General features: G+C 45.2%; 1 protein-coding gene across 1 annotated transcript in view; it reads right to left on the reverse strand.

The window, feature by feature from the left end:
- The window catches only part of ITPR2 (inositol 1,4,5-trisphosphate receptor type 2), a 324,515-nt gene that overhangs the window by 35,101 nt on the left and 267,133 nt on the right, over positions 1–22,281 (reverse strand). Inside the window, exons 48-53 of the mRNA XM_075898795.2 lie at positions 21,161–21,286; positions 13,770–13,945; positions 11,492–11,656; positions 7,416–7,611; positions 5,627–5,719; positions 1,870–2,000 (exon numbers count right to left, since the gene is read on the reverse strand). Of these exons, the coding sequence (XP_075754910.2) occupies positions 1,870–2,000; positions 5,627–5,719; positions 7,416–7,611; positions 11,492–11,656; positions 13,770–13,945; positions 21,161–21,286 (887 nt within the window). The remainder of the gene's footprint in view (positions 1–1,869; positions 2,001–5,626; positions 5,720–7,415; positions 7,612–11,491; positions 11,657–13,769; positions 13,946–21,160; positions 21,287–22,281) is intronic.

The raw sequence follows: 22,281 nt of genomic DNA on the forward strand, positions 1-22,281 counted from the left end.
TGGGGAGACTGGGAAAAGGAGGTGGGGGAGGGGGAAACAAGGGGAAGAAGGGGGAGGGGACGCTCAGGGCCCAGAGTTGGGGGTCTTGCCAGACCAACTTGATTTTCGTGCAAACCTGCTCCTGGGTTCACATGTGGCCTTTGGTGGCCAGGCTGGCAGCTATCCTGCCATAGACGGCCGCATTCCTCCGTCTAGTGCGGAAATCATGGATGTTGGGGGCATCCCCCCCCAAACCTGAATAAGGTCCATGATCTCCACCCTAAACCAGGAAGGCGCCTGCCTTCTCCAGCCCCTGGCAGGCTCCTGGGAGCTGGCAGACTGCTCCTGGGGAGCAGTGGAGGGCTGGCTGCCAGTCGCTGGCTGGCTCATGTTTTGGGGCCACTGGGTCAAGGGCCCCGGTGGCCACTGTGGCCAGGGTCTACCCCTTTAATGGCTCCGGGGCTGGGGGAAAGGAGAGTAAGTTTTCCTGGTTGTGCCCAGAGTGGCCACCGGGCTCCCTGGGAAGGGCTAGAGGCCCCCTATTTTGAATGAAGTGTCTCCACAGCACTTAATGCTATTTCGAATTTGGCGTTACTTCTCGTAGAATGAGGTTTACCAAATTCAAATTAAGCGCGCCACTATTTCGAAGTAATTTGGAAATGGTGGCTGGCATGTATGGACGCTATTAAAGTTAATTCAAAATAACGGCTGTTATTACCCCTCTCCTCTTTGAATTTTCTGTAGTTCTCTATTGGTGCTAACATTCCCCATCTTCCTGCAATTTCGTGGCTCCATGTTGCAATAATCTGCCTTCTGAACATGGCTGGGTTGGGTTCTTAAGAGAACCATAATGCCCTCTACATGACCAGGCAGGAGGCAGTGTGGGCCAGCAGAGAAGGCTCAGGACTGGCAGTCATAAAACTTGGGTCCTATTCCTCACTGTATGAACTTGTGCAAGTCATTTAACCTACCTGTGCCTCACATGTGAGACGGCAATAATGATTTGCTCTTTTGTGAAGTGCTTTAACGCAATCAATGTTCTATAATAGCTACGTATCACAGGCCTTTTCCAAAGCTCGTGCATGTCAGTGGAAAGGTTCCCACTGGCTCCACTGAGCTACGTATCAGGACCTAAGCAACTAGGAACAGAAGCTGTTTCCCCCAAAAGCTGAGTGCTCTATCTCTGCCGCACTCTGAGTCCCGTACTGTTTGGTTAGAAAGGAATCATTTCACTTTCATCCTGTGATTTGCTGTGCAGAGCACCAGCCATGGGGCGGTTATGGTGTCCTGGCACATACTGTGTGTTCTGAACAAAAAAAGTAATTTTGGTGAAGTTATTTTAAACGTAGTGCATTGAAACTACAGCAAGTCCCCCCCTCCTCCTTTTTTTTTTTAATTTTTGGAAGTTTATTGGTATATTTGAAATTCTTTTTTTCCTTCAATGCTAGTAGTGTGTGTTGCTTAATATGAGTAAATAATAGGCTCTATTCCAATGCAATCTCAGCTAACTATAAACCTGATATACTACAACCATGAGTCCTGACACATATGCATCAATCAGCCCTATTCAAAGGTTTGTATTTGATTCCTGTTGTAAACTGATCCAATCTGGAAATACATCTTAGCACTGCTTGGAGGATAATAATATGCCCCAGCTTTCCAGAAAGGTAACTAGCATCTGGAATTCCCTTCTTCATGTAAGATCACTGCACTGAGTTTTCGCCTTCTCGTTAAGCACTCCATCTGGTATGTTAAAATTACAGTGGATAAGTCAGCAGCGTGACATTCGAGATGACTAGGTAAAATATTTCCTCTCTCCTGTACAAGTGGGTTTCGGCACTCACAAGGCACCCGAGAAAATATGCTGCATTCTGTTAGGCAAATGCTTACGTCTTTGGAAGGTTTTCTTAGCACATCCCCCACACCACCGCCATTTCTCAGGCCTTGGTTTAACACTGTAACGATGCACATTAGCAGAGTGTCACAGGTCCTCTCCGTTCCATTCTCCTTTTCTTCTTTACCTACAACACCCAGAACAAAGAGAGGCTTGGAAACCAAAGGAATAGACACTCCGTTCATTAGAAACAATGGCGGCTGCAGTAATTTTGCCTTTCATCATTCTTCAACTGTAATTATTTATCATCCCTCTCAATTTTGAAGCCACAACATTATAGCTTTTTGACAGCAATACACTTAACCTGACAGAGAGAGGGTGAGATTCCTTATTTGTTCTCCCACAGGTAACCCAACTAATAACCCAAGTCTGCAGGCTTTACTCACGACAACACTCTTTACGCATGCGAGTACACCCACTGGCTACAAAGGACCCTGCAGTGCATAGGTGACAGGGAGAGAAAAATCATGCAAGGGAATCAGAGGTACATTCAGAGATTTCTCTCTTGAGAAATCATCCCCCTCCCCCCGAGGCATGTACAAACCAAGTAATGCTATCATTTCCAGCTAATAAACAGCGGCTGACTTGTGTGTGACTCATTCTAGCAGTGATCAGGGTTAAGGCACAAGACTAAAAGCATGCCCACTGAAGTAAACAAAAGACACCCACGGACATTAAGGTACTGGATTGGGCAGCACAGGCCTACAAACCTGGGCTTTATTCCAGAATCACTGTGGCCAGGCTACATCGGATTCAAGCCCAAGTATGCAGGGAGGCTGCTTTGTCATAAGAATCCCAGGAGGAATTCTGACCAATGGCAAGAATTCCTCCTACGATTCCCAGGCTGCAATGGCAGCACAATCAGCCTAAGAAAGCAGTGCTCATGCGATGGCTGCTACAGAGGGATAAGAATCATGACTGGCCTTTCTCCTGTCCCTCCTCTTTGGGATGCACTTACTCATGCTGTGCACCTGCCTTGCATAAGGTCAGTGTTTCTCCCAACATTTCTTCCGTGTGCTGATTTTGAGCATGGGGCTTTCAGAAATAACACAATTTAATAAATGTCAATTTTCTGCTTCCCTGGTTAGCTGAAATGGTATACTTAAGTAATTACAGGCAGTCCCCGGGTTACGTACAAGATAGGGACTGTAGGTTTGTTCTTAAGTTGAATCTGGCGTCCAGATTCAGCCGCTGCTGAAACTGACCAGCGGCTGACTACAGGAAGCCCGAGGCAGAGTTGCTCTGCCCCGGGCTTCCTGGAATCAGCCTCTGATCAGTTTCAACAGGCTGAATCTGGACGCCAGTTCCGACTTACATACAGATCCAACTTAAGAACCCCAGGCGTCCCCAAGTCAGCTGCTGCTGAAACTGATCAGCGGCTGATTCCAGGAAGCCCGGGGCAGAGCAACTCTGCCTCAGGCTTCCTGTAGTCAGCGCTGGTCAGTTTCAGCAGCGGCTGACTTGGGGATGCCTGGGGCAGAGCAGCTGGGGTGCTGCCGGGTTGGTCCAGTAGAGCCCAGAGCGGACCAACCGGCAGCGCCCCAGCTGCTCTACCACAGGCCTCCGGAGAAAAGCCTGGTCTGCTGGGGGGGGGGCGTACTAGCTGGGCCCCGCCCCCCCCCAGCAGACCAGGGAGACGCGGGCGGCGGACCAAGACGCACCGCGGTCTCGCCGCCCGGGTCCTCCGCGGCTTTGCTCCCCGTCTCCCTGGTCTGCTGGAGACCAGAGAGACGGGGAGCAAAGCCTCTGAGGACGCCGGCAGCGGGGCGTCTGGGCTGTCCGCTGCCCGCGTGCTCCCCGGCTTTGCTCCCTCTCCCTGGTCTGCTGGTCTCCAGCAGACCAGGGAGACGGGCAGCAAACCCCGTTCGTAACTGCGGATCTGACATAAGTCAGATCCGTGTAACTCGGGGACTGCCTGTACTGCGAAGGCACCACACTTCAGGCTCTGAGATGCCTTTGACTGACTGAAAGCCCTTTGGGTTCAGCAAACCAAAATTCACATTATGGATAATGTCTTATATCAATATTGATTTAAATAAAGGTCAACAGAGCAAAAGACAAAGCAAGGAAGGACAGGTCCCTGAACCCAAATGACCTATGGCACTTGTACTATCTTGATATACATATTTGTCCATCTTTCCTCCTAGAGTATCTAAACAACACATCATCAGATGTGTTATCATCGTGTAATATCAGAAAATTGCTAGGTAAGGTCCCATGGGAAGGAAAACTAAAGGGGGGGAAAAAGGAGAACTGGCACTTTTGCAAAGGGATAATATTAAAGGCCCAGCCTCAAACTATCTCAATATGAAGGAAAGATAGGAAGAACAACAAGAGGCCAATATGGCTCCCACAGAAGTTTTTAAATCCTTCAGGTCATTAAAGAAGAAATTCTACAGAAAGTAGAAACATGGACAGATGGCTAAGGATGAGCAGAAAGGAATATCACAAGCAGGGAGGGAGAAAAATCAAAGACTAAGGCACGAAATGGCTCACATTTAGCCAGGAACATAAGACAATAGAGAAAGGATCTATAATGTAGTAGAAACGAGAAAAAACAAAGGAAAGTCTAGGTCTACTTTGTAAGTGTTTAATGCCTGTTTTGCTTCAGTGTTCCCTAAAATGGTTAATGTTAACTAGATGCTTAACCCACTGAGTAGTAAGTAACAGCAAGGAGGAAGAAACACATGCCAGAATAGGGAAGAACAGGTTAAAGATAGATGTACTCATATGAGCAGGGCCTGGTGGAAGTCATTATAGGGTATTTAAGGAACTAGCTGAAGCAAATTTGGAACCATTAAGCAAGCATCCTCAAGAACACATGGGGTCCCTAAGAACTGGAGAAGGGCAAACCATATCTCTTATTAAAAAGGGGGAAACAAAGGGAATTGCAGACCACTCAGCCTAACTTTGACACGTAGAAAGATACTGGAACAAATTAAATAATTTGTAATCGCCTAGTCACATAGCCAATATAGAACATATTGTTCTTGACAAATCCAAATGACCCTCCAATGACACTGTTACTGGCCTTATGAATAGTGGGAAAGCATAGAGGTAATAGATCTTGATTTTTAGAAAGGCTTTTGATACAGTCCTACATGACATTATCATAAGCAGACTAGTTCACTATTTCCCCTATAGAGTCAAGTCAGTTTTCTCTGTTGTTTGTAAGGGTCTTTCATATAGCAAGAGAAAAGTTATGAGTCACTAAAAGCAAATTGGTGGTAGAGGGGTAGAGTATACAAAACTACTTTTAAACTTTTTTTAAATTGACTAGATTTCATGCTGACAGTGTCCCTTTAACTTAGCTCTTCGTGTTAAATTGCATCTGAGGTGAGGACTGCAGAAAAAATGTATCTAGACATTCAGTGGCATATGCTGTACTTCTAAGACCAAATTATGAGATCCGAAAATGGAGCTGTTTTTCACTAATGGTACAGATAAAGCAGATCAGCTGCTGGCTTCCACGATTTCTGAACTCAGCAAGAAGCAAGATATTTACACAAATCAGTATTAAGATTTAACATTTAATTTTGATAACTAACTGTCAGTGTATTTAAAAATTAGGTGTGAAAGCACTCACATACTAGGCAAGTTGCCAGCATAGCTCTCAGTGTAGAAAAATGTGGTCACTTCTGACTTCGAATAATGACAGTCAATTTTCTTGACAAGAAAAGCCTCTCTTGTGTAATAACTTACAAACACTTCCACTTGAAATTTATCACCATTTTGGGGAACTTTCATACTAACCTAGGTTGGTAATAGGTAGCGCAGTGGAACAATTTTCTTTTGCACATGTTTCCATCATTGACGTTAGAGTTGTGGTAGGAGCTTCGCCGTTACCTGACAAAATGAAAAGCATCATCGTTTACAGAGGCATATGCTGGAGAGTGCAGCACATAGATATGCAGTTTAATATCACAAATTTCTTGAAATTAATTAGTGGTTTATAAAAAACAAGAACAAATTAGATCTCAGCAGAAAGCAAGTATTCAGCATGAACTCAAAACTTAGTTTATAGTATGTCACAACTATTTCCCCATTGCATCTCCATAAATGAATGACTCTCATCAAATGCTGCTACTTCTAGTCAGAACAAAATGTATTCAAAGCAACAAACAACTGCCAGATATGAAAATGTCCGTTTTTTAAAACCACTAGATAAATTATTCGCAAAGGCTGACAAGCAGAACACTGAACTGATATTCAGTCTTTCGGAATCTAGAATATTTAAGAGTTTTCAAGGATACAAAACTGTTTGGTACTCATTAGTACATATGTTTGGGTTTTAGTAAAACACTAATTCAACAGTCCCAAAATAGGCAAATGTGTACATCAGCTTGATTTTATCAAAAACCAATTTCACCCTGTGCATTGCACACAATTTACTGCATTTCAAATCCGGGTTGCAAGAAAGTTTAAGGAGCAAAAATGATGGCAAAAATCATTTAGTCCAAATAGTAATCCAAAGTATAGCAGGCTGTTTAAACAGTGAAAACTGATTCATTCTGACTTTTTCCCATCTGAGGAATGTTATTAGGCTAACATTTTAAATGATTTTTTTGGGTGTACAATATTCTGCTAATATGACATCTTCTAATATCATCAGTATATTTTCTTGACTAGATTTTCATGTATGAATGACACTACAACAACAAACCACACACAATCTCCAGAGAACCCAATAAGGGGAACATAATATGGAAATTGCCACCCTGGATCAGAGCAGAAGTTCATAGAATTGGGTGTCCTGTCTTCAATAGTGGCCACAGAAACCTTCTGAAATTAAATTTCAAAGTCTTGATCTCAGCCAAGAAGTTTTTAAGTTACATACAAACCAGCTCAACCTTTTCAAGTGATCCAAATATGGAAAACAAGGCTTATTCAAGACATTTGACAGATGGCTCTAAAATGGCTTTATTAACACTTCAGCCTTAGTATGCTCAGCTTTGCTTTGTTTGAAAACATTTAGTTTTGAAATAAAGTTATGAATGGCTGGATCATGTACAGAGTTTGTGCAGTATTGACTGGATACTGCTAGATGCCAAGTGCCTCCTTTTAGGTATCAGGTGTTCAGTGCATTCATGGATCAGCCTATAAGTGAATTAATCACAAACCCGGGTGTTTTTTGTTTTGGTCTAAGGGTAAATTTCTGACTCCACTGATTTTACTTAGGCCAGGTGCATTAAAAAGCTCTATTTAACTGGCTATGACTTACTCTTTTTGAGCAATAGTGAAGTGTGTAAAGCTTGGTTTTTTTTAAATTTCCAATGTGAATTGGAATGGGGGAAAAGAAAATTAATTAACTTGCATGATTTTAGTAATATTTTAATAGATGAGCCTATATCTGAAACATACCTTTGCAGAATAATTTTACCTACTAGATTTAAGCTACTGAAGAACAATGTGACATTGATTCTGTTCCCACTGGAGTCAACTGAAAAAACCCCCTCAGACTGACTTTAAAAGGGAGCAAGATTATCCCCATAGAAATGCTAAATTTCAGTAGGATGATGGTAATCTGAGGTAAAAGCAAGACCTGCAATAGATGTTCTGTTTTTTAATCGCTCCACCTCCATGATGAAGTCATCTTTCAAGAACAGGAACCCAATAATGGAGAAAAGGTAAACCAAGATGAGAGCCAGCACAGCAGTAAGGATAATGGAGCGGCCATTTCGGGTAACACTTTTGATGACATTGAGCAAAGTCTCCTCCCTGTACACCAAATCGAACAGCTAGAAAAAAAAAGCAGGAAAATCTGAATAAATATGACAATAGATAAATGCTAGTTGGGAATACCACCTCAACTCAAGAAACACACATAGGGCCAAATCCTGACCTCAGATACATGAGCATGCAACTCCCCCAATACAGTATCAGTGGGCAGAGGGAAAAATATGGCATATGATGTTAAATTTTATGAATACCTGTTACTGTACAACCAATTTAATAGGAATATTATGTACATCAAGATATGGGCTGACAAAGACTTCGGCAAGATTCAGCATTAGGATCCAAACTTTGTAATTTCCCCCCATATTTATAATGTGCTAGAACAAATCCAAGTGTTTCCATGATATTCAGAAGTGTCCAGATCTAGATTTAAAATTTTACATTTTGGCCCCATCTACTATATACACACAGTTGAACCCTCTCATCCTGCAAACATGCACATGAATAACCCTAAATCCATTGAGCTGAGAGGGCCACTTCAGTATTAAAAGTCACACAGATTTTAGCAGGCTATACTTTGTTATAAAAATCTAACATTAATTTTACCGTTTTGTATAACCCTTGTAAACAAATTTTAATTCTGTAGCTTCAACTGGGTGGTTTAAGGGGAGTATTCATAGGGCTAACATTCTTTCAGTGTCAAGTTCATGATGAATGTGTTTCAAGAAACTTTAACTTTTTTTCCTTTTATAATTCTGGTTTATATTAGTGTTCTATAATTCTCTGGGTCTTATCTTCAATATATGTCTTTCAACTCAAATACACCGATTACAGTTGCGAGATGACACAGAATGATTTATCAAAAGTGTCAATAGTCACAATTCATGAGATCTGAAATCCATAGCCTTGCAAGATGATTGATTAATAGAGGAAATAAAGGAGAAAATTATCATTAATGTCATAACAGATGAAGCCTAAAATTAGGAACAAAAGTAAGTGAATGTGGTCAGTAACTAGGGAATGTTTACAATTACAGTGAACCCTCGCTACTTCGCGGTTCGACCATCGCGGATTCACGACTTCGCGGACTTTTTTCATTACATTATGTATATACGTGAATCCGCGATGGTCGAACCCCGAAGTAGCGAGGGTTCACTGTACTGTGAACATAAAATTGATCCTTACCAAAACTTTAAAAAGCCTCGGGGGAAGCCGGCGGGGGGGCATCCCAGGCGCGCCTGGGCTGCTCCCCCGCCGGAGCCCCTCCGCGGCTTTCAAAGCCTCCGGGGAAGCCGGCGGGGGGGCATCCCAGGCGCGCCTGGGCTGCTCCCCCGCCGGAGCCCCTCCGCGGCTTTGAAAGCCGCGGAGGGGCTCCGGCGGGGGAGCAGCCCAGACGCGCCTGGGATGCCCCCCCGCCGGCTTCCCCCGAGGCTTTGAAAGCCGCGGAGGGGCTCCGGCGGGGGAGCAGCCCAGGCGCGCCTGGGATGCCCCCCCGCCGGCTTCCTCCGAGGCTTTGAAAGCCGCGGAGGGGCTCCGGCGGGGGAGCAGCCCAGGCGTGCCTGGGATGCCCCCCCGCCGGCTTCCCCCGAGGCTTTGAAAGCCGCGGAGGGGCTCCGGCGGGGGAGCAGCCCAGACGCGCCTGGGATGCCCCCCCGCCGGCTTCCCCCGAGGCTTTGAAAGCCGCGGAGGGGCTCCGGCGGGGGAGCAGCCCAGGCGCGCCTGGGATGCCCCCCCGCCGGCTTCCCCCGAGGCTTTGAAAGCCGCGGAGGGGCTCCGGCGGGGGAGCAGCCCAGGCGCGCCTGGGATGCCCCCCCGCCGGCTTCCCCCGAGGCTTTGAAAGCCGCGGAGGGGCTCCGGCGGGGGAGCAGCCCAGGCGCGCCTGGGATGCCCCCCCGCCGGCTTCCTCCGAGGCTTTGAAAGCCGCGGAGGGGCTCCGGCGGGGGAGCAGCCCAGGCGCGCCTGGGATGCCCCCCCGCCGGCTTCCCCCGAGGCTTTGAAAGCCGCGGAGGGGCTCCGGCGGGGGAGCAGCCCAGGCGCGCCTGGGATGCCCCCCCGCCGGCTTCCTCCGAGGCTTTGAAAGCCGCGGAGGGGCTCCGGCGGGGGAGCAGCCCAGGCGTGCCTGGGATGCCCCCCCGCCGGCTTCCCCCGAGGCTTTGAAAGCCGCGGAGGGGCTCCGGCGGGGGAGCAGCCCAGACGCGCCTGGGATGCCCCCCCGCCGGCTTCCCCCGAGGCTTTGAAAGCCGCGGAGGGGCTCCGGCGGGGGAGCAGCCCAGGCGCGCCTGGGATGCCCCCCCGCCGGCTTCCCCCGAGGCTTTGAAAGCCGCGGAGGGGCTCCGGCGGGGGAGCAGCCCAGGCGCGCCTGGGATGCCCCCCCGCCGGCTTCCCCCGAGGCTTTGAAAGCCGCGGAGGGGCTCCGGCGGGGGAGCAGCCCAGGCGCGCCTGGGATGCCCCCCCGCCGGCTTCCTCCGAGGCTTTGAAAGCCGCGGAGGGGCTCCGGCGGGGGAGCAGCCCAGGCGCGCCTGGGATGCCCCCCCGCCGGCTTCCCCCGAGGCTTTGAAAGCCGCGGAGGGGCTCCGGCGGGGGAGCAGCCCAGGCGCGCCTGGGATGCCCCCCCGCCGGCTTCCTCCGAGGCTTTGAAAGCCGCGGAGGGGCTCCGGCGGGGGAGCAGCCCAGGCGCGCCTGGGATGCCCCCCCGCCGGCTTCCCCCGAGGCTTTGAGGATCCTACTTCGCGGATTTTCAGCTATCGCGGTCGGGTTTGGAACCTATCTACCGCGATAAACGAGGGTTCACTGTATACCATAAATGATTCAAGAACATTTGTCATCCAGAAAACAGTAAAAACTTTGTCATAGATCCTTTCATAGACAGTCTCCCTCCCTGATAGGCTGTTCCTCCTAAGCATCAGTGACAGGTACTGTAATCCACATATAACATAGTAACTTTAGGGCAATATTATAAAGGCAAAATTAAAACAAATTATCTTTAACACCTTGTATACTGGTTGCAGTCCCCAATTTTTCCTTCCTGCTCTTTGTTTATTCTCCCTGGGTGTGGGAATTTACACTATTAGAACAGAACCTCCTTTCATCTCTTGTATCCTTTCTCTGTTCTAAATCAATCACAGGTCACTTTGAAGATGGGTTGTATCATCTGATGTCTTTGCTATGCTTATAATTTTGGTGTTACCTACAAGTGTGATCACAGCTGAATTTACACCAAATAAAAACTATGTAAGACAATTCTTCACAAATGGATTTTACTGCCAGTTTTATGTCTGTAAAATGCAAAGCTTATATCACACTTCTTTTGATTAAAGAAGTCTCCAACATTAAAAATGCTAGCTTGATTAATCTGTCTCTTTAGTTACACAATGTGTAGTGTTGAAAGGAGGATGTATATGAAAACTCTGTAACTTGATTGGTCAGGAAACTGAGAAAAATATAAAACAGAGTATCATGAAAAGTGAAAGCCTGTACAGGTATTTTCTGAAATCTGTCCAAAAGGTTTACACATCACAGAATAAAAAAAATAGTGATTAAAACTATTTCAGCACATCAAAAAGGGCTTTTTAAGGCTCTTCAGCTTAGATTTGTTTGAAGATCATATTCTGTACGGAGTGACTTTCAATACACCTGTTTTGTGTTATGAAAGGAATTCCACCTGTGTAAGTAGAATTGAAGAAAATGAAGGAAACATTTCAAATGTCTTCAGGTTACGTGTCAGAAGTATCCCCTGGATGGGATCAAAGAAAAGGCTGTTTGATAATTTTCTGGAATGAAATGTGTAGACCTGTGCAACAAAAACAGTAGCTTCTATTGAGCAACAGCATAAAAGTACGCTAAAAATACCTATGATTTGGCATGACTGTCAGGAAGAAATCAAGGGGTAACAGTAATTTCTATTTTTGCAAGGTTTCCCACTCCCCATAGGCATGTACTCACCAGGAAACTATAGAAGAATTCATGCACACAGAGGCCCAGCATGCAGACCAGGACGTATGCTACATGGTAGAGAAAGGCCATGTCCATAATGACTGCTCTGTAACCTCGAGTGAACGTTCCGCGGTTTCCAACAAAGCTCACCAGAAATACTATTTTGTTACAAAGCTGTGGGGAGATAGCAAAGGATGATTTTATTACATCAGATCATCATCAGCAGCAATTCATACTGTGACAATGTCTCAGAGACCCAGTCACACAGCAGGATGGCTGGTGCTGTGCAAAAATTAAAAAAGGATATTCTCTAAGACCAAGGAACTCACAATCGAAGCATAAAACAGGAGACAACAGGTGCAGATGGACAGACTTCACTATCAATTTGCAGAGCCGCTTTCTACAAAAGCCCTTACAAAACCCTTTTCTTGCCCTTTCACTTCATTCTCGATAGGCACATGGACACCATGTAATCTCATTTAAGGCACATTAAACAACATTACTTTGCAATGGCTTCCATTAGGGTTTTTTTCACATATTGACTGGGCTACCAGATAAAATTACTAAAGCTGTTCTCTCTATTCAATACCTAGAATACTTAACGGGTGCTGCAAAATCACATTAACCCTACTTGGGTGCAAAGGCAGGCGAACTGTCATTCACAGGCTATATATAGCGGTCTCAGATGTGTAGCATAGGCATGCTTACATGTTAGGTAAGAAAACAAAGCCCTGGAATTGAAATTACTTCAGATATAGATTAAGTGACTTTAGCCTCAAGCCCGGTCCTCTCCCATTAAAGTGAACAGCAATTCTCCCATTGATTTCAATGAGTGCAAGATCAGGTTCCTATGGCACACATTCCAGTTAAAAATACTGCATCTTAGTGCTGCATTCAGTGCCAATAGTGTTAGACAGAGTGGGCCACAATTGGATCTCAGTTATGAAGTGTGTATCAAAAATAACTCCATTAAAGCCAGTGGAGCTGTTCCAGATTTATGAAAGCATCGTTGCGATCAGAATGCGGTCTGCTGTTTACTACAGAATTCTTGGTTTGGCTCTTGCCCCTCCAAAAATTGTTTCAGAGTATGCCACCATTGGTGCCGACTCCGTGGGAGCTCAGCACCCTCTATTGGGGGGTCTCACCAATCAGCTCCCCCGTATCTAACATCTCATACCTGCCAAGGGTTAGCTGTTCAGTGGTGGGCAGACAGAGGCAGAGTGAGGGTGAGATGCACTCAGGGACAGAGTGGGAGTAGGAAGAAACAAGGCAGGGTCTGGCTGTGGGAAAAGGGCTTAAGTGAGGACAGGGCCTGGGGCCGAGTGTCATGAAGCATCCCCCAGAGAATCAGAAAGTCTGCACCTCTGTACACAGCAATATTCCTGTAAAAACTTTTCAAGTTGACTTTGTACCTAAATATTCTGTCAGTATTTACTCAATTTGTTACTAATTGCAGGGAAGTTAGGAATTCATGCAAATGCCACAATCACATTTTCTACTTGAAATGTTTTTAAAGACAACCATGCTGCATGCATCTTGGTATTGTTCCTTGACAAGCTGATCATCCCCCTTAGTTGTATGCTTCTAATAACTTTCCCTTTTTCGTGTTTGCACTTTTGGTACCTGTCTGCAAGTGCACATACAGGAGGTATATCATTGGTCAGTTCCCTGGGGTCACGGCAAAATGTATATTGTTACTTTGTGATCTACTTCCATACCATTAGTTGGCTGCTAGGGCTTCTTTCGTGCCATCAAACATTAAAAAACAAATAGGGAATGAAATCTTTGCAAAGAATTTGGAACTTAACCAGCACTACAGTATGTAGGAATGCCACCATGAAATGAACAACAGGACTGTAACGCAGGGTGAATATGTTCAATGGCTTTATTTTTTTCAAACTCTATTTTAGTTAGAATACCCTTTTAAGAATATTCAGTCAGACTTCTGAACTATGATGTTAGAGCTACAGGCCAGATTCTTCACTGCACCTGAGTGCTAGTCAGGTATGTTTGGAGGACTAGGACAGTGAGACTGGCAGGGAACTGGTTGCAGCTACTCAATCCCATCCTAGCTCTGATATAATCTAAAGCTGCTGTGATTCAACAGAAACTTAATCTGATACAGTACTTGTTAGAACTATCATGGACCCAGTTGTGCTAGCAGTGTGTGCAAAAGCAGATGTGAAACAGAATACAAATATTATACCTTGCTTTTTTTTTTTTAAAGTATCCCTTAAGATGCCTGCTTCTATGGAAATGGAAATTATGTTAGGTTTAAAGTACTCACATTAGCAGCACCAAGAAGTATCAATGTAGGCCCAAGCCCTATTGTGTATATAGACCTGAGAATTACAGACACTAAAAAGGGTCGGATACCAACAGGCTTGGAGAAGAAGAACAGCATAGCTGTACAGACTGCCACTGCTATCCAAAGGAGGACTGAGAACAATGGAGAAAGTGTGCCTGGAAAAGAAAAAAAAAAGCAAACGTTAACACTTTTGGAAAAAATTAGTTATGTGTCAAGAAACAAAACAGAGCACACCCTGGTTCCTTAGCCAGTTTGCCTACCAAAGTGAATGAATCATTCAACATAATTTGTTACCATAATTTAGCATGTTCCTAGTGGGAAATACTGTTAACATATTTGGGTTAATGCCACACAGCTAACAATAAGGGTAGGTAATAATGTCTTCATTAAATCCTTGAATTACTCTGAACAGACTGTTTCCACTTCTTGTGTAGTGATCTGCCCATCGGTTCCTCTTTGTACAGCTCATTAGGACACCTTAGCTCTAGCGTAATGATTGTACAAATTCAGAAATAACGTACCACGAAACAGCACATTCCAACGTTTGGACTGTGTCAATATACTACACTTACTTTTCACACCCAGCACGGATGAATGGAAACAGTAGTAGCTAAAAATTGTACAGAGGTCAATGTAGATAGACTCAGCATAGAAACAATGGCAATAGCTCCAGGGCTAAGTACTGGAGAAGGGGAAAAAGGCCAGCATGGGAATCCCCCAATGCTATAGAGGTAAGTAATCGCTTTCAGGCTCTCTCCATAGGCTGAATGCTTTGGAAGAGACCTCACAAGGAAGAAATCGGAAGGGAACACCATCTACTGGAAGGCATGGGATGCGTAGTCCTAGGGATGGGGGTTCCACGGCCACCACCTCCAAAAGAAAACAATGGGTGGTGGTGGTCGGGGACTCCCTCCTAAGAGGGACTGAGCCATCCATCTGCCGTCCGGTCCTGGAATCTCGAGAGGTGTGCTGCTTACCAGGAGCCCGCATTCAGGATGTGACTGAGAGGCTTACCAAGCTGATCAAACCTTCGGATCGCTACCCCTTCCTGCTTCTCCACATGGGAACTAATGATACGGCCAAGAATGACCTTGAGCGGGTTACTGCGGATTATGTAGCGCTGGGAAGAAAGATCCAAGAACTCAGAGTGCAAGTGGTGTACTTGTCCAGCCTCCCTATTGAAGGGAAAGGACTGGGCAGGGATCATCGAATTGAGGATGTAAATGCGTGGTTGCGCAGGTGGTGTCTCAGAGAGGGCTTTGGTTTCTTCGACCATGGGACTCTGTTCCAGGCACAAGGATTGTTAGGAAGAAATGGGATCCACCTAATGAAGAGAGGAAGGAGCATCTTTGCGGGCAGGCTTGCAAACCTAGTGAGGAGGGCTTTAAACTAGGTTCGTTGGGGGACGGTGACCAAAACCCTGAGGGGAGTGGGAAAGTCGGATACCGTGAAGAAATGCAGAGAGGAATGAGCAAGAAAGGAGGACCCCTGATTCGAATGGAGAAGATAGAGCAATCAACTGGTTATCTGAGGTGTTTGTACACTAATGCGAGAAGCCTGGGAAACAAACAGAAAGAACTGGAGGCCCTGGCCCAGTCCAAGAAATATGATTTAATTGGGATAACAGAGATTTGGTGGGATGACTCGCATGACTGGAACACTGTCATGGAAGGTTATAGACTGTTCAGGAAGAACAGGCAGAGGAGAAAAGGAGGAGTTGCACTATATGTAAGAGAGCACTATGATTGCTCTGAACTCCAATATAAAGAGGGAGAAAAACCTGTTGAGCGTCTATGGGTTAAGTTTAAATGAGCAAACAACAGCAGTGATGTTGTGGTTGGTGTCTGCTACAGGCCACCAAATCAGGTAGATGAGGCTTTCTTCAGACAATTGAGGGAAGCTTCCAGATCACAGGCCCTGGTTCTCGTGGGGGACTTTAACCACCCTGACATCTGTTGGGAAACCAATACAGCAGTACACAGGCAATCCAGGAAGTTTTTGGAGAATGTTAGGGATAACTTCTTGGCACAAGTGCTGAAGGATCCGACCAGGGGCCTTGTGCAGCTTGACCTTCTGCTCACAAACAGGGAGGAACTAATAGGGGAAGTAGCGTTGGGTGACAACCTGGGAAGCAGTGATCATGAGATGGTAGATTTCAGGATCCTGACCAAAGGAAGAAAAGAGAGTAGTAAAATACACACCTTGGACTTCAAAAAAGCAGATTTTGACTCCCTGAGAGACCTGATGGGCAGAATCCCTTGGGATGCTAACATGAAGGGGAAAGGAGTCCAGGACAGCTGGCAGTATTTTTAAGAAGCCTTATTGAAGGCACAGAAAGAAACCATCCTGATGCATAGCAAGAGAGGTAAACATGGTAGGAGACCAGATTGGCTTACAGGGGAAATCCTTGGTGAACTTAAGCACTAATGTGCTAAGTGACGCAAGATGGGATGAAGATGGACAACCATTGGTGGGTAAAGAACAGGTTAGGAACTATTTAGAAAAGCTAAACATACACAAATCCCTGGGTCCAGACTTAATGCATCCGAGGGTACTTAGTGAGTTGGCAAATGTGATTGAGGAGCCTTTGGCCATTATCTTTGAAAAGTCATGGAGATTGGGAGAAATCCCGGATGATTGGAAAAAGGCAAGTGTAGTGCCCTTTTTTCAAAAAAGGGAAGAAGGCCGATTCAGGGAACTATAGGCTGGTCAGTCTTACCTCGGTTCCTGGGAAAATCATGGAAGGGATCCTTAAAGAATCCATTTTGAGGCACTTGAAAGAGAGGAAAGTGATTAGGAATAGTCAGCATGGATTCACAAAGGGAAAGTCGTGTCTGACCAATCTGATTAGCTTCTATGTTGAGGTAATTGGCTCTGTGGACGTGGGAAAGTCAGTGGATGTGATATACCTTGACTTTAGCAAGGCTTTTGATACAGTCTCCCACAATATTCTTGCCAGCAAGTTAAGGGAATGTGTATTGGATAAATGGACGGTAAGATGGATAGAAAGCTGGCTAGAAGGCTGGGTCCAGCGGGTAGTGATCAACGGCTCGATGTCAGGATGGTGGTCGGTTTCTAGCGGAGTGCCCCAAGGTTCGGTTCTAGGACCGGTTTTGTTCAATACCTTTATTAATGACCTGGATGAGGGGTTTGATTGTACCCTCAGCAAGTTTGCAGATGACACTATGGTAGGAGGAGAGATAGATACGCTTGAGGGCAGAGATAGGGTCCAGAGTGACTTAGACAAATTGGAGGATTGGACCACAAGAAATCTGATAAGGTTCAACAAGGACAAGTGCAGAGTCCTGCACTTGGGACGGAAGAATCCCAAGCATTGTTACAAGCTGAGGACCAACCACTTAAGTAGTAGTTCTACAGAAAAGGACCTGGGGGTTACAATGAATGAGAAGCTGGATATGAATCAACAGTGTGCCCTTGTAGCCAAGAAGGCTAATGGCATATTAGGTTGCATTAAGAGGAGCATTGCCAGCAGATCCAGAGATGTCATTATTCCCCTTTATTCAGCTCTGGTGAGGCCACATCTGGAGTATTGTGTCCAGTTCTGGGCCTCTCACTACAAAAAGGATGTGGACGCACTGGAGAGGATCCAGCGGAGGGCAACCAAAATGATTAGGGGGCTGAAGCGTATGACTTATGAGGAGAGGCTGAGGGAGTTGGGTCTGTTTAGTCTGCAGAAGCGAAGAGTGAGGGGGGATTTGATAGTAGTCTTCAACTTCCTGAAAGGAGCTTCCAAACCGGATGGAGAGAGGCTGTTCTCAGTAGTGACATATGTAGAACAAGGAGCAATGGTCTCAAGTTGTGGTGGGAGAGGTCGAAGTTGGATATTAGGAAAAACTATTTCACTAGGAGAGTGGTGAAGTACTGGAATGGGTTCCCTAGGGAGGTGGTGGAATCTCTATTCCTAGAGATTTTTAAGTCTCGGCTTGACAAAGCCCTGGCTGGGTTGATTTAGTTGGGATTGGTCCTGCCTAGAGCAGGGGGCTGAACTTGATGACCTTCTGAGGTCTCTTCCAGCTCTATGGTTCTATGATTCTATGATTACTGGGATTAGGAAAAAACAGAGATGGATCCCTGGTCTCCAAATGCAAAGGTGCACCCAAATTCTCTCAAAATTATAGTGTAGGGGTCTCAAACTCAGTTTACCTTAGAGCCAGGGCCAGTTCTCCTAGTGGGCCAGTAGGTACCCCTCTCTGGCGGGGGTGGGTCTTCCAGGCCCACCTGCCACCCCTGGGAGATTTAACCCCACTCCTCCAGACACCTGCCACTGGTAGCACAGCAGGGCTTCCAGCTGCTAGCTCTGTGAAACTGCCAGCACATCCCTGTGGCTCAGGGAGTTGTTCAGAGAGCCCTCCTGTCCGTAAGACAATTCCAGTGCAGCCACCCTAGGCGCCACGGCAGCTGCCCCAACCATCCTATGGACGTGATGGTCCCCCATATTCAGGTTAGCCAGGGAGGCTCTGGGTAGGCTGTGCCTCCCCCTCCACCCCCCCCCCACACACACACTCATCGCAGAAGCTGCAGGGAAGTGGAGCTATTCATCAGCCTGCTCTGCTTCGCCGCCATCTCAGAAGCCAGGACTGGGGCATTCCACTTCCCACGTCACTGTGAAGCGGAGCAAGCAGGCTAGCCTGGGAGATGGCAGTGGACTCGTGCCAGCAGCCGTGCACAGGTCGGATTGTGAAACCATTCAAGCCACAGATGGCCCGTGGGCTGAGAGTTTAAGACCCCTGCTATTGTGTGTTTATAGCCTGGCAACAGGTACAAGTCCAGCTCTGTACAATGATGTTGTTATCAGCTCAAATGGGAAACTTCTGGAATACACTTTTTAATTGGATGTGAAGTCTCTGTTAAAAGGTAGGCTCTCAATGTTCCTTTAAAAAAATCATTTCTCCCTCTCAGTTCAGGTCAATCAATTTAATTTAACAGGACTTGCACTGGCAACATGTGCAGACATGCACAGTTGAGGCAAGGAGCCCTTGTCTGACGAGCAGTTTCAGTTATATCATATGATGCTGGAATTGCAGAAGTAAATTAAGAGACAACATTCTTAGACTGATTAGATCAACCCAAGCACCTCGGGCATGTGGCTATGGGCTGATGTACTGCAGGAGAAGGGGGTGGGTCGGAAAGTGAAATAAGAGAGTTAGTTTTCTCTGAAGGGGGAGGACAGAGAAAAGAGTGTGCCTCATGACTCTTCCCAGTTGGCTACACTCGTGTTTATTGTTTATAAATCTCTAATTACATGGAATGATGGGATTTAGAAGGGAGAGTTTCACTATCACTGAAACCACCAGATTATTGGAACTGCTTAAACTAGTACTAGACATGCCCGCAGTTCAGACTAAGTGTTAATACCCACTGATTGCAGACCAGAGGGTTTGACAGAGCGTAAAACTCTCAGATTAGCTAAATGTGTTTTAGTTTATAAGGTTTAGTTTTAACTCTTTATTTCTTCTTGATTATTCCTTAAGGTCTGGAAACACAAACATTTGATACAAAGTTAGTCTTTACAAAATCAAGAGCACTGGAGACTAAAATCTTGTCCTTACAGAGCAGGTATATACAAAAGGCATCTCAGCCCTGAAAGCTCCCTTGAAACAACCCTGCTGATCTGCTTGTACTGTAGCCTTGCAGAGACCACCTCAGCTGGTGAAAGGGCAATTCAGTCTGCCTGCCAAACCACTTTAATCCTTTGCCTCAGTCTGGCAACCAGGCCCATCTGTTTATGCCAATTATGACAGTGGTGTTTGGGAAGAGCACATGTATTCACTAGACCCTGAAGAGATGCTACCCACTCCCTTCGCATGAGCCATCAGATGGAAGTGACTTTCAGTCACATTACTAATTGGGTTGGATGTGAACCAATGACCTAGAGGTGAATGTCTCTCTCTTCCATTACCAATCTTGAGTAAGCCAGTCTCCTTTATCTCTATTGAGCATGTTTAGGCTACAAAAACACACCTTGCTAGTCCATTCATTTGATGGAATGTATTACAGTATTCAATATATTTCCTATGATTTATGACAAAGCAAACCCCAAAATTACTGCTTTTAAATACATCATTGCTCTTTTTATCTAATAAATCTATCATTTTGCAAATGGTGTTATTTTATCCTCATAAGCACAGCAGTCAAAAACGGACAAAACATAATTACAATAATTTCATTTGATATCACGCCCTACTAAATGACCACTGAATATTTCCATACATTCTCAAAGAGATGCAGATGATTGGCCTAATCCAAAAATCTTAGAAATCCATGAAATACTTTCCATTCTCCTACGTATGGCTATTATATGAAAACATATATTCTCTGATGGATGTCAGTGTTTACGTTTTGTTTCCTAAAGAGTCCAGATTGCACATGCAAAGACACAAGAGAGGATTAAATAACACTTTTCATTTCTGCAAAAAACTGGAGGCAAGAACCAAAAAATGTTTCATGTTTTTCCACAAAATTGGGATTCCTTTGCCTGCATTGCAAATTTCATTGTATTCTTAATATTTATTTAATGATTTATATAGCACCAAATGTCTGTAAAAGGGCTTTTCCTTTAATTCTTGGGCAACAATAGTATCTTTTTCATGTGATGATACCAAATGCCACACTGGCAACTGCCCAAACCCATAGCAGCAACTAACTGTAGTCTCCAAATTCCAGCACATTTTTTCCCATGAGATTCCTACAGTATATAAACACACCACAGAATCAACTCGTATCATATAACAATGTTCAAATGAGCAAATTAGTCTCTTTAACAAGATTTTCAGCAGTGATTGTGATTTTGGGTGCTAATCTTGAGACCTCTTATCAGAATCTGATTTGCAGAAAGTGGGTAGTGTCCATTCTCTGAAATCCAGGCCCTGTTAAGGTATTGCAAACGGGGCATGCAAATGCCTAGTGAATTCTAAAAATCGTAACTGTTCTGTTTAGAGCTCTGCAAGGCATAAGCAGAGCCACAGGAAACACTGTGTCTTTGTTCACACTTAACAGTTTAAAGCGCAGCTGCAGCAGTGTTTTAAACTGGAAGTGGCCACGGCATGATTGCTGGAAGACCACTTCGATGAGGGGAGGAGCTAACAGAGCTTGGAGCGTGGCTCCCAGTGCTGTAGCCTGGATCACACTGGTGCTTTACAGCACTGTAATTTACTGCACTTGGCGGGCAGAGGGAGGGGGGTGGAGGGGAAAGGGTAAAATGTTTTTTCACACCCCTGAGGCCGAAAGTTACAGTGCTGTAACGTGCCAGTGTAGACTTAGCCTGTTTATGCTCTTATTAGGTAATGGCTTGTGGTTGTTTTACAAAGGAAAATGTTTACTCTTATAAGAAAAAAAATAATATTACTTACCTTCATCTCCATCATCTCCAAAGGGGTAGAAGAGAGCAACTGCTAAATTGATGAACACAGCCAAGTTGAAGGAAATGCTTCCCCAGAGAGAGATGTGTCTAGAGAACCAGAACAGGGCTAGGTTATCTAGGAAGGAGAGAAAATCAGCATTAGAGAAATTAAAAGAAGGTGTTTGAGATGATTTTTTTCCCAAAAGACTCACTGAACCACATACAATCACAATTTACTTAAGGGACAGGGTTAGGATCAATCCTGGCATTTAGGGGTGTAGGGAATCTTAGTATTTTACATGTGGTTGTCAGGCTTCTCAGTCCTCCCTCCTAACTAAATAGTTCTGTTCAATGTCTGTAATAGTTCCAAAAGGCCTTATCTGAAGTCAGGGCTCCACTGTGCTACAGGCTGTACACACACAGTCAGGGTATATCTATACTGTGATTAAACACTTATTGCTGGCCTGTCCCAAACTCAGGCTTATGGGCCATGGTCTAAGGGGTTTTTTTAAACTGTGATGTAGCCTGAGCTCTAGGACCCAGAAGGTGAGTGTTGGAATTAACATTTTTAAAGTATAATCTTAATTTATGGGGTTTAAAAATCTCTCAGCATGCGGCATTTAACTAATTGAATATTATGTTTTTCTCAGGAAATTATAAAGATTCTTGGAGTACTCTCAATTTCCTGCCAGCATGAAAGATGCACCCTTGACTTGCCTGGATACTCCTGCCTGGTGTAGGGCTTTATTTGCTATCATGGGGTGCACTGTTATTTTGAGATAACTAGTGTTATTTTAAAATAGCAATGTGAGCATCTACACAGCCATTCCATTATTTCAAAGTAATTTCAAAATAACAGGCGGCTTATTCCAAAATCTGTAAACCTCATTCTACGAGGAATGCCACCTATTCTGAAATAAGGTATGTAGATGCTCCACTGCTATTATTTTGAAACAGCCCCTCATCAGAGCCATTCTAAGTTATTCCTCCCCAGTGCCTCCTGGGGCTCTAAATCAAGATAGCACATCTACATCAGCGAAGCCAGCCTCAGACTAATTTTGAGGCTTCCCTGTCATATAGACATGCTATTTCGAAATAACTATTCTGGAATAGCTTATTTTGAAATAGTTG

This window comes from Pelodiscus sinensis, chromosome 1 (genome assembly GCF_052426305.1).
Source record: "Pelodiscus sinensis isolate ZL-2025 chromosome 1, ASM5242630v1, whole genome shotgun sequence".
In the NCBI taxonomy this organism is placed as follows: Eukaryota; Metazoa; Chordata; order Testudines; family Trionychidae; genus Pelodiscus; species Pelodiscus sinensis.